The sequence below is a fragment of the Gopherus evgoodei genome, unplaced genomic scaffold (genome assembly GCF_007399415.2).
Source record: "Gopherus evgoodei ecotype Sinaloan lineage unplaced genomic scaffold, rGopEvg1_v1.p scaffold_119_arrow_ctg1, whole genome shotgun sequence".
NCBI classification, from domain to species: domain Eukaryota; kingdom Metazoa; phylum Chordata; order Testudines; family Testudinidae; genus Gopherus; species Gopherus evgoodei.
The window spans coordinates 1-12782 of record NW_022059782.1 but is presented as its reverse complement, the minus strand read 5'-3'; the positions used below and the strand labels follow the sequence as shown (position 1 = coordinate 12782).

The 12782-nt window shown below is 59.5% G+C and overlaps 1 protein-coding gene across 1 annotated transcript; it reads left to right on the top strand.

Annotated features, from left to right (window-relative positions):
* Positions 1 to 1331: 1331 nt before the first annotated feature.
* LOC115639762 (sperm-associated antigen 8-like) lies at positions 1332 to 12763 on the top strand (the record flags this gene model as incomplete). Its single annotated transcript, XM_030542726.1, has 5 exons — positions 1332 to 1413; positions 7164 to 7473; positions 10845 to 11019; positions 11898 to 11943; positions 12662 to 12763. Coding segments are annotated over exons 2-5 (569 nt in total), but the record flags the coding sequence as incomplete, so codon positions are not given.
* Positions 12764 to 12782: the final 19 nt, after the last annotated feature.

Genomic DNA, 12782 nt, shown 5'->3' with positions numbered 1-12782 from the left:
AGGAAACTTGACACCATGAATGGCTATTAGCCACGATGGGTAAGTGTCACGGAGTCCCTGGGCGATGCTCTGGAACTGCTCCCCACAAAGCCAGGCAGGACTTTGGGGAGCCTCCTCTTCCTTGGAGCAGACTTGTTCAGGGCAAGAAGCTCACACGTCTTCACCTCCTGGGTCTCTCCTTGGAGCATTCAGCATCCTCTGCCCCTCCATGCACTTCCCAAAGCGAGCCTGCCCCAGCAGGTTCTTGGGGAAGCCACAGGGTCCTGCACCCCCACTTCGCAGTCAGACGTGACTCTCAGCCAGCCAGTAACACAGAGGTTTATTCGATGACAGGAACAGGGTCTAAAACAGAGGTTGTGCGTTCAGAGACCCAGACCCCTCCGCTGGGTCCATTCTGGGGCCCAGCAAGGCAGATCCCCATATCCATCCTCACTCCTCATCCCCAGCCAGCTCCAAAGTGAAACCACCTCCAGCCGCTCCTTTCTGGGCTTTGTCTCTTTCCCGGGCCAGGAGGTCACCTGACCTCTTTGTTCTCCCACACCTTTAGCATCCCCTTGCAGGGGGGGAAGGGCCTGGTCATTAGTTGCCAGAAGACAGAGGGTCACCCAGAAACTGAGCCCCCACACAGTATTCAGGGAAAACATTAAGAACAGTCCCACTTCGTCACAGCTAGGAATGGTGTCCCTAGCCTCTGTTTGTCAGAGGTGGAGATGGGTGGCAGGAGAGAGATCACTTGATCATTGCCTGTTAGGTTCACTCCCTCTGGGGCACCTGGCATTGGCCATTGTCGGCAGACAGATACTGGGCTGGCTGGACCTTTGGTCTGACCCAGTATGGCCGTTCTTATGGGCTCTGCAAGTTGGGCAGGGACATTGTCACAACGCCATCAGTAGGGTTCAGAGTTAACGGGCAAGGGACTGGTACCCCCCCCCCGCTAGGACTATGACATGCCCCAACAGCCCCCACTTGGCCACGCCCCTTCCTGCTGACCCCGCCCATCAGCCCCGCCCAGCCAGGCTGCTCCCAGACGCTCTTTGCAGCAGGGGGCGCGGCCCTGCGCAACCCGAGCCCCGCCCCCGGGGCCCACGCGGGGGGAGGGGGCAGTGCTGGAGTTAGACCCTTGCCCTGCAGCCGCCCAATGGGAGGTGCTTCTCAGATGTCACAGGTTCCGTTCAGCCAATGGGGGAGTGGCGTTCCATCGCTTGGGAGACAGGGCTTGTGAGGCCTGGAGCGCATGCGCCCCTCAAAGGCCCGCCCCCACAGTGTTTACTGTCTCCATGGAGACAGCAAGGCTGACTGCGCAGGCGCAGAAGGGATTGGAAGGCCCGAGATGGAGCGAGAGCGGCCGCGCGAGGACGGGACCCCGCAGGGGCAAGGGGGTCATGGGTGGGGTCAGAGTTCGAGTGGATCAAGGTAACGCGGGGTGGGGGCACCGGGGAAGTGGGGGCAGGGCCCAGGGTGGCGGGAGGGTGGTGCGGGGCGCGCGGGGAACTGGGGGCGGGGCTTGGTGTGGGGTGCAGGGCGCGTGGGGGCGTGGCTTGGTGTGGAGAACAGGGCGTGTGGGGGCGTGGCTTTGTGTGGGGAACAGGGGGCGTGGCTTGGTGTGGGGAACAGGGGGCGTGGGGGCGTGGCCTGGTGCGGGGAACAGGGGGCGTGGCTTGGTGTGGGGAACAGGGCGCATGCGGGCGTGGCTTGGTGTGGGGAACAGGGGGCGTGCAGGCGTGGCTTGGGGGGTACAGGGCGCATGGGGGCGTGGCTTGGTGTGGGGCACAGGGGGCGTGGCTTGGTGTGGGGATCTGGGCACATGGAGGCGTGGCCTGGTCTGGGGAACAATACATTGGGGGCATGGCTTGGTGTGGGGCACAGGGTGCATTGGGGCGTGGCCTGGTGTGGGGATCTGGGCACATGGAGGCGTGGCCTGGTGTGGGGAACAAGACATGGGGGGCGTGGCTTGGTGTGGGGAACAAGACATGGGGGGCATGGCTCGGTGTGGGGAACAGGGTGCATGGGGGCGTGGCTTGGTGTGGGGAACAGGGCTCATGGGGGCGTGGCTTGGTGTGGGGACTGGGCACATGCAGTGTGGCGTCTGGTGTGACACAGAGCACAAGAAGGGCCGGACCTAGGGCATGTGTGGGATTTAGGGTCAGGGTGTCAGGAGTATCTGTAGATGGGGCATGAGCTGGCCTGGATCAAGCCTGAGGGGTCGGCCATCACAGCACAACTTCAGCTTTCATTTAAAGCAGGGAAGTTTCTGGCTCTTGCAGCCATAAAGTAAAGCTTGAAACTGACCCCAGGTGAGCGATGCTGCCTGTGTCTGCAGAGAGCCTGAGCTAATCGCTCTGTGGCGGAAAGCTGGGGCTGGAGGAACCGATACAGCCCTGTCTGCCTGAGGCTGAGATGATTGCTGAGAGGGGGAAGTTCCCTAGGCATCTCAGTGGCGTGTTAGATGCCCTGCCAGCCCCACTGCAGCAGAGGAATCTGTATATAACAGGTGGGGAATAACACAGGGGGCATGGCTCCTATCAAAGCAGATATCTCAGAAGCTGAGTTGTGAATGCTGGGGGACCTTCTTGCTGCTACCCATGTCACAGACCCACAAGACTGTAACTGTGTCACCAGCTTTAGAACAGTCTCTAGAAGGAACCTGTCAGTGGGCCAGACTCCCGAGGGTCTCAGTCTTCCTCCAGCATAAGCCACGCAGCTTCACCACCTCCTGAGACTGGACCCCTGGGCTGCAGCCCCCCTGCTTCACCCTGTGAGCTCTGTTCAGCAAGTCCCACTGAGACAGACCCTGATGGAGACTTGTCCACTCCACAGGGATTAATGCACCTTCCCCAGTGTGAGGAAGTGGAACTGTTATTATTGTTTCCCCTAATACTGTGGGGGGGCCTCAGTTTTGGGCCGGCACTCTGTCGCCTGGCAACTAATGGCCCAGCCCTTCCCCCCTGTAAGGCGATGCTAAAGGTGTGGGAGAACAAAGAGGTCAGGTGACCTCCTGGCCCAGGAAAGGAACTCGGCAGAGGAGGAGGGGCTAGAGGGGGTTGGTCAGTTTGGGAGCTGCCTGGGGACAGACGGGGGAGTCTGCCTCACTGGGCCCCAGAATGGACCCGGCTGAGGGGTCCAGTTCTCTGTCCCAGGGTCTCGCCACCCCAGGCATGTCTCCCCCTTGATGACCACCTTTTGCTCCCACTGGGGGTCCCAGGGGCCTGAGCTCAGGAGACTCCACGCAGACATATAGGCCGGGGCCGGGAGTGGGAGCCTGTCCACCACCCCACCCATCTGGCTGACAGCGTCTATGGCCTTGGGACCCAGCAAAGGAGCTAGATACTGGGGCATTTCCACAGGGTCCCCCTGGTTCAAATCACCCGCCTGTCTGAAGGCAGTACGGTGGGCATCTACATCCCCTCCCTCCTTAACCAGGGGCAGCAATTTAGTGTTGAGGTTCCCTGTGGAACTGGCAGCCCGAGGTCTATCCCCACTCACCCCTGAGCAGCCCCCTATGCCTCTCAGCTCCACCATCACCAGTCCATGCTGCTGCTGCTTCTCCTGCAGCTTTTCCTCAGGCTCTTGCTCTCTCTCATGGTCCTCTCGCTCTCTCAGGATCTGCTCCCATCCCATCCGTCTCCGATCGCCTGATGGGGAACCCGATCGTGAAGACTCTCATCTGGTTGGGGACCAGACTCCCGGGGATGCCTGGCTGCTGCTCCAGCTGCTCCCAGATCCTCTTGTGGCCCCATTTGGGTCAGGAATCTGCTCCTCAGAGCGGTCCTCCTCCTCCAACTGCACGATTAACTGTGCCTTGGTGAACGTCCCATGTGTAACCCTCTCTTTGTGCACAGGATCACAATGTCCTTCTCAAGGAGATAGTGATAGGCCATCACTTCACCGCTCCAAAGTGGCTCTGGACTCACAGGCCTGTGTGCTCTTGGCTCCCCCATGGTTTCCAGGAAGAACCCCTGGTGTGCCAACCCTTCTCATGATCACCACTTTGCCAGGGTTGAGTTGCAGACTCCTCCACCCCTGGGACTGCTCCTGCAATCCCCAGGGGAACCCTGCTACTGCAAAATCCTTCTCTCTCCCAGGGTCGAGCGGCAAGCTCCTCCGCCCCTGAGACTGCTCGCTGCAGTCCTAAGGGGGCCCCATTACTCCAACAGTCCTCGCTGGTCACACACTTCCAGAGGTTAACTGCCCCCTGAAGCCGTCCCTCTCTGAGCCTTCAGCACGCCTGGTCCTCGTTATCCCTCCTTTGTTTTACTGCTCCCCTGTCACTTACTGCAAGAATCGCCATTCACGGGGTGCAGTACATCCCACCGCTCTCACCAGTTGTCACGGAGTCCCCCGGCAATGCTCTGGAACTGCTCCCCACAAAGCCAGGCAGGACTTTGGGGAGCCTCCTCTCCCTTGGAGCAGACTGTCTCCAGGGCAAGAAGCTCACAACGCTTCACCTCCTGGGTCTGACCTTGGAGCATTCAGCATCTTCTGCCCCTCCGTGCACTTCCCACAGCGAGCCCACCCCAGCGGGGTCCTGGGGAAGCCACCGGGTCCTGCACCCCCACTTTGCAGTCAGACGTGACTCTCAGCCAGCCAATAACACAGAGGTTTATTCGATGACAGGAACAGGGTCTAAAACAGAGCTTGTAGGTACAGAGAACCGGACCCCTCAGTCGGGTCCATTCTGGGGCCCAGTGAGGCAGATCCCCAGGTCTACCCTCACTCCTTGTCCCCAACCAGCCCCCAAACTGAACCCCTCTCCAACCTCTCCTTCTCTGCTGAGTTCCTTTCCCGGGTCAGGAGTTCAGCTGACCTCTTTGTTCTCCCACACCTTTAGCATCCCCTGCAGGGGGGAAGGGCCCCAGCCATTAGTTGCCAGGCAACAGAGGGTCAGCCAGAAACTGAGGCCCCCCCACAGTATTAGGGAAAACATTAAGAACAGCCCCACTTCATCACACCCAGCATCTGCAGGGACACTCACCCAGCACTGCCAGAACAGCCGGGTCTGTCCATCACCTGGACACAGCACAGGGAGCCCTTAGGGAAGCCCAGAGAACTGACGGTTGGAGCATCCTCCAGTCTGGCCAGCCCAGAGCCCAGCCACGCTGTAGGGAACTCCATGGGCAGTGGTGCAAGTAGAAATCATTTCTTGCAGGTACTGCACTCATGGGAGGAACACAAGGGGTGTGTGTGACCTCCCCACGTGACCCTCCATGCGACCCCTCCCTGCGGCAGCTTGGGCCCCCCCCGCTCTCCCCATCCCCTCTGATTACCCCCCCTTTGTATATACAAACATCAACATGCTTAGCTACTCACTTCCCCCCTCATGTAGTATTCAGTCTGTTTATGTGGAATATGGGAGTTGGGTGAGGAGCCATTTCAGCATATGTCTGACTTATTAATAGACCAATTTTGAGTAGAGCCATACCCTAAACTAACTAACTATTGTACCTAACGTATTTCAATGGGGGATTTGACTTCCTTTACAGGAACAGACTCCTGAAACTCTTACCAGCCCACAAAATTGGTCCATAGTCATGCAAATAGTCTCATTGTCTTCAGTGGGGTTGATCAAATGATTAAGGGTTTACAGCATTAGGTTCCAAGTTTGTAAATTGTTTCGGACAAAACTGATGCCTGAGCTGTGAGATCAGAGGGAGAGCTTCATTCGAATAAAGGTGGACAGGCGTGTGATAACTCTTAGCTCCGTTGCTAAGATGAGGAACATATTGTCAGCAAAGTTCTTGGCAGATTCCTGAGGCAGCTGGTTTAAGGCCGTCAATGTCTAGCATTATAATCTTCACTTCTAGTTCTCTCACCCACAAAGCTGGAAAATGAGGCATTTGTTTTCTTTGTTTTGCTGCTCCAGTTCCAGTTAGCAAAATGCATGTTAGACTAGTTTGGCTGCAAAGAAGAATTCTTTGTACACTGGGGACAACACCTGATTCCTGTCAGGCTGCAGAACTGGGCTGACATCAGAATCCAAACATCCTCTGGGCAGTGCAAGCAGAGGCATTCCTCTAATGATTTGGACTTGATGTGATGCAGTATGGAGGTCATGGATAATTCAGACCAATGGGGAGAAACAGAGTCAAAACCACGGTTTAAACACCTTCCATCCCCCCACTCTCCCCTCTTGAGGACTCCTGACCAACATAACAGCACAATACATATGCTAACAAACTTAAATAAAGCCTTTGTTTAAGGTTGTTAGCATATGTATTGTGCTGTTAAAGCCAGTTCGAGAATGAATGCCCTCCCTAACAGCATTCTGCTCCTTTAAGGAGCAGAGTGCAGCCCAAGGGTGAGGGGGGACTAGCTCCAAGTCTTTCCGGTACCCAGTACTCGCTCAAATCTCTTGCCGGTACTGCGTACTGGAGGGTACTGCCCTCCTTGCACTCCTGCCCTTGGGTCAAGCTCCGTCTGTCTCCCCATCTGATCTCGTAGGTCAGACTCCAGGTGAGAACCTGGCTTCTCCCAGCTGCCAGCTCTGATCCCCCACCTCCTTCCACCCCAGTCCTTTGTTCTCCAGCTGGGGAATGGTGCTCAGCCTTCCTGCTGAGAGGTGGGAAATCCCAATCCCTCTGGGGCCTTGGTCACATGGAGTCAATGTCTGGGTGACGAGTTGCCATTGTTTTCTCAAATGCTGTACTGTGTGGGGACCAAGGCCCAGACAGCTTGGTGACACACACACCTGTGTCTCTTAGCCCACCCTAGAGCAAACAGCCCTTTCCCACTCACTTGGCAACAATGCAGCACACAGGGGAAACTGAGGCACACAGGATTCTCAAAAATATTACAGAAAATTCCAATTTCTTCACACCCTACCTCTCCAGGAGGGAACAAGAAACGCTGGTGCTCCTGATGGGAGAGGGGCCCTGCTGCAGCTCCTGCCTCATTGTGGGGGAGAATGGGATCCCTACTACCACCACTGGTCTGAGAATGGTGGGACCAGGTGGAGGGGGGGAGGGCCGTGCCATGAGGCAGGGCTGCATAGGTAGAGCCCCATGGACCTCTGCATCAAGGTGCACCTAGGCCCTGGTCTAGCTGGGTCTCTGGGTTGGGTCGAGGGTGAGACGGCATCTGCTGTGGAGAGCAGATGTTGATTGTGAACCCATTGCATTGTGACCATAGTGTAAATGACAGTGCTTTCTCCTTCCTCCTACACACAGGTTAGCTCTTCCAGAGCAAGCCGTGCTGCACAGCCAGGGAGAGCTGCCAGGGAGCAATGGAGAGATGCCGCCCTGCCACAGAGAGCTATCGTCCTGCGTGGCAGAGATGCCTGGAGAAATGCCACCCAGCAAGGTTGAGATGGAGCCCTGTCTGGTTGAGCTGCCACCCAGCCATGGAGAGCCGGGAAGCAGCCTGGGAGAGCTGCTGCCCTGCATGGTCGAGATGTCGCCCAGCAAGGCTGAGATGCCTGAGAAGCAACCAGGGCTTGTATCCCGCGGGAAGTGCCTAGTCCATAACTGGCAGGAGGAGGTAATTTCCCCCATCTGTTTGCAGCAAAGTGGCAGCCTGCTGGTATTTACACAGCAGCACATACAATGCCACATTGATGCAAAGCACTGATGTCCCTACATCACTGTCCCGTGGCCACCAGCCTGGCATCACCCCACCCTGCCAATGGCCCAGCAAGGCCGCTGCCTCCACCCCCCCCCCCCCCCGGCACTCTGCATCAGGGCCCAGCTAGCCTGGTACCCACCCCTCACTATACCAGAGCAGACCAATGCCTAGCATCTGCCTGAGTCTGTAGGCCCCTGCGGTTGCTGCTGCTTCTCTGGCTTCCCTAATGAGCCTCTGGTCAGTTTCATGACAGCTTCGCCATCCTTGTGAGCAGTGGGGGTGCTATGGAGTCCTGGGGCAGTGACTTGTGCTGAATGGTGCCAGTGGCTGCACTGGAGCCATTCCTGGTGGGAGGTCACATGTATCAGACCCCCCCCGGCCCCCCCAGGCAGAGTTTGGTATGATCCACCATCCTGCCTGCTACCTGGGGCCGTAACCTCGCCTCATCTTCTACTCGGGCACTTCTCTAGGCCCTCACCCCCAGGCAAGGTCTACATCCTGCTGAGTCTTTCTGCATCGTGTCTGGAAGACCCAGTCTTTCCTGTCCACCCACACAGTGAAAACTCTTCTCCGGGATCCCAGCGCCTCGCACCCCTCTCTGGCCTTGACCATGCAGCCCTGCCCCACTCGGCTGCATTCGGAATTCTGCTACCCAGGTCATTCTCCTCGCCCGTCACTTTCCCCACGTCACCCCTGCACTGGCTTCCCCGGCCAGCCTCAGCGGTTTGTCTGCACTTGGCCCACAAGTCCAATCTCACCCGCCCTGACATCTCCTTCATTACTGAAATGTCAATGTCAGCACCCTCCCGGCCAGGGCTCTCGGTGCGCATACAGTCCCAACCCCGTACACTCAGCACCGGCCAGGATGGGGTTCCCTGCAGAGCTCCTAGCCTCCCAACAGCCAGGATAAAGAGCCACAGGGTGTGTGGGGATTGGGCCTTTCTGTTCAGAGGCTCAAAGGATGTGTCTCTTTTATGCTATGGCAACACTTGTCGCCAGGCCAGTCGTGGCTCAGTGAATTGAGTTCCAGGGTGGGAGAGTCCAGTACCCTGATGCCAGTTTCACATCATAAGTCCTAGACTCCAAGGCTGGAAGGAACCAGTGTGATCATGCAGTCCGACCCCGCGCACGGCACAGGGCCCTGGGACCGGTCCGACCCCCCACGCACGCCACAGGGCCCTGGGACCGGTCCGACCCCCCACGCACGCCACAGGGCCCTGGGACCGGTCCGACCCCCCACGCATGCCACAGGGCCCTGGGACTGGTCCAATCCCCGCGTACAGCACAGGGCCCTGGGACAGGTCCGATCCCTGCGTACGGCACAGGGCCCTGGGACCAGTCCGACCCCCCGCGCATGCCACAGGGCCCTGGGACTGGTCCGATCCCCGCGTACGGCACAGGGCCCTGGGACAGGTCCGACCCCCCCGCACGGCACAGGGCCCTGGAACCGGTCCGACCCCCCCGCACGGCACAGGGCCCTAGGACCGGTCCGACTGCCCCACGGCATGGGCCGTGGGACCGGTCCGACCCCCGCGCATGGCACAGAGACTAGGACCGGTCCAAGCCCCCGCACGGCACAGGGCCCTGGGATTGGTCCGACCCCCTGCACGGCACAGGCCGTGGGACCGGTCCAACCTCCCTGCACGGCACAGATCCTGGGACCAGTCTGACCCCCTGCACGACACAGGGTGTGATGAACTGGGAATGTTCTTAATGTTCCCTCTGAATACTGTGGGGGGGGCCTCAGTTCCTGGCTGACTGTCTGTCCCCTGGCATCTAATGGCCAGACCCTTCCCCCCTGCAAGGGGATGCTAAAGGTGAGGGAGACAAAGAGGTCAGATGACATCCTGGCCCGGGAAAGGAACTGAGCAGAGAGGAGGGGCTGGAGGGGGTTGTTAGTCTGGAGCTGGCTGGGGACGAGGAGTGAAGTGCAGACGTGGGGGTCTGGCTCACTGCCCCCCAGAATGGACCCGCTGAGGGGTCCGGTTTGCGGTACCTACAAGCTCTGTTTTAGACCCTGTTCCTGTCATCGAATAAACCTCTGTGTTACTGGCTGGCTGAGAGTCACGTCTGACTGCGAACTGGGGGGGCAGGACCCTGTGGCTTCCCCAGGACCCCGCTGGGGTGGGCTCGCTGTGGGAAGCGCATGGAGGCGCAGAGGATGCTGAATGCTCCAAGGAGAAACCGAGGAGGTGAAGCCGTGTGAGCTTCTTGCCCTGCAGACAGTCTGCTCCGAGGGAGAGGAGGCTCCCCAAAGTCCTGCCTGGCTTTGTGAGTAGCAGTTCCAGAGCATCACCCGGGGACTCCGTGACACAGGGCCTGGACCAGTCTGACCTGCTGTATAACAGTGGCTGGAGAACTTCCTTGGATGAATTCCTGTTGGAAGGAGAGCAGCTTTTATCTTGAGCTACAAGGGTCAGCGATGGAGCATCCCCCAGGACCCTCAGGAAACAGCGAATTTTTCTCACTGCGAAGCACTTACACCTCAGCTCCTATCTGAATGTGTCTGGCTTCAACTCCCAGCTGCTGGATCCTGCTACACCTTCCTCTGCTAGACCGAAGAGCCGCGTGTCAATATTTGTTCCCCTTGTAGAGATGAGAAGACTGTGACAGAGGCACCCGGGGTGCTGGCCTAGGAGGCAGGGGGGTCCAAGAAAGGAAGAGGAACAGTTGGGGTGATCCTTGGTAGGGAGGTGAGGGAGGGGGTAGAGCTGGACACTTTGGTGCCATCTGCACCTTTTCCCTGCCCCAGGGCCAAGGGCTGGTTTCCCTCTTCCCCTTTTGAGAGTCTCTGAGACGAGTCCTGACACACTGAGGCAGCCTTGCTTCTCTGGACCCTGCAGGAGAAAGTGCCCCTGTCTCAGGCCCTCTTCCAGCCTGTGGTCACCGAGCTGCTGCTCTCAGGGCTCGTGCTGGGCTCTGAGTGTTGGTGCGAGGCTGTATCCATGCAGCACATCTCACAGTGCGGAGGGGTCTGTAAGGCTCCCCCCGCCGAGGGCACAGTCCTGGCATTAGCAGGCGTTGGCACAGCAGCACTGTGTCTCGCAGCTCCTCGGGGACTGGGGGAGCAGAGGAAGCTGGAGAAGGAGCTGGGCTTGGGGTGAGCTGCACTCAGACCCATCCCCTTGGCAGGCTGCCTTGCTGCCGAGGAGTGGTGCATGCTGGGTGCTGCAGTCTCCACAGGCCACGCTGCCCGATAGCCGTCCTCCTTTGGCGTGGAAGGCTGGGGCCGGGGCTGGCTGTGCCCTCCCCACCCTGGACTTGCTGGTGCTGCTGCTTGTTTCCAGAGGACCACGAACGAGCTGGATCGAGTGCCGAGTCCAGAGCTGTGCAGTGAAGGCTTCTTCTACCGGCACGGGCACCGTGGGCTGCTCACCCTTCAGCTCCTCTCGCAGCTGGCCGACAGCACCACCATGAAGGATTCCTATCGCAGGCCCCAGCGGACCGGGCTGCCTGTGAGAGGTGAGGCCTGGGGGCCTGGAGCAGCTCGGGTGGGGAGCACAGGGCTGTGGTTCCATGTGCTCCAATGTGAAAGTGGGATGGGGTAGCACCCTGGGCCACTCGCTTGTCCCTGTGCTCTGGGGCCTGGCGCTGCCCCACTGGCTCCCTAGGGGTCTGCAGGCTCAGTCTCTGCTTGTGGGGATGGGCCTCATCACCAAAACCCGGCGGGACTGGCAGCGCTGGTCTGTGCAAGGGTGAGCGCCCCACCCCTGCCATGGCAGCCCCCATCCCTGTTCCACCTGGCTTGGGGAGAGTAACAGTATCAGGCAGTCTTAGCACTTTTCCTCCAGGCAGCACCCGAGCGTTTTGTAGCTGTGTATGCAGGGATCACTTACCCTGCCTCTGGGGTGAGGCATGGCAGCTGTTTAACAGCCCACAGCAACACAGCCATTTGGGACAGGAAAAGTAGACTTCAGTGCAGTTCAAGCTGTGCCCTGGTGTGTGAGGTGGCATGGTGCCCCGGCATCCCGGGGAGACTGGGGGGGAGTAGGGACTGGCCTGTGAGCCATGCTGCTGTAATGCTTTGTAACGGCCCCTGCCTCCCCGGCCACCTCATCCCTCGCGTCTCAGGCTGGCAGATATGTGACCCTCTACGCCGCCCCTCCCGGGTTCGTGCTCATGGGCTCCCCCCAGAGGCAGCTCTCTGTGGGTCTCAGGTGCCTGGGCTGTATCTGTGGGTGTGGGTCGCTGCCCTTCCCTATGTGGCCATGGTGCTCCCTGCGCCCCGTGGGCTGCCCTTGTGTTTTCTCTTGGCCCCCCAGCCCCCCCACGCACTGCCTGGGCAGGGGCTGTGAGTCCAGGAGCTGCAGCATAGAGCTGTGCCCCGTCTCTCCCTGCAGGGCAGCGGGAGGCCATGCTGGAGTTAATGCTGTACCAGAAATACAGGTGAGTCCAGCAGGGAGGGTGGGAGGGCAGTGCGGGGCTGGCAGTGAGCAGGCTGGCTGCGCAGTGGGAGATGGCGCTCCAGCCGGGTAGCTGAATCACTGTGGGCATTGCAGCAGTGGCAGAGGTTCAGCCTGGCCACCCGGGCTCTAGCCCACCCTACCGACCCTGGGGGCCATGTGTGGTCTCCGACTGAGTCTCCACTGGTGCTGCAGCATTTCCATTAGGGTGACCAGACAGCAAGTGTGAAAAATCAGGACGGGGTGGGGGGGTAATAGGAGCCTATATCAGAAGGACCCAAAAGTCGGGACTGCCCCTATCTGGTCACCTTAGTCTCCACTGCTGTTCTTAGCGTGCTGGCCAGAGTCCCACTAGCGGAGTCCGTCTCCCCGGCGAGGAAGCGTGCGCTGAGCAGCCGGTGCTGGAGAAGAGCCTGTGGAAATGCCCCGATATGCTGCTTGGCTGCCCTGGCACTGCCAACATTCCTGGGCCTCCTGGCCCCACTGGGTGCTGCTTGCTCTGGATTCCTGCCTCCAGCCCTGGGTACAGGGCCCCCGGTTTTCCACAGCTCCAGCACAATGTCACTTGGCTCTGCCAGCTCGTGGCTGTGGTTTCCCAGGCGTCCCGTGGGGCTAGGGCAGGGGGACATTCTGTGGGGGTCCCATCTCTGAGGGGCTGGGAGGGGTTGCAGCTGTCTCACACGCAGTTTTATCCTGCATAGCGAGAGCCCAGCCCAGCGCGACCCTTCCCGAGGCTGCCCGGCCCAGTCGGGTGCCCAGCCTGGAGGGGGTGTGAGACACTTGGCTGGCCCAGGCCCCGCCAGGTGAGCGCTCCGTGGGGCC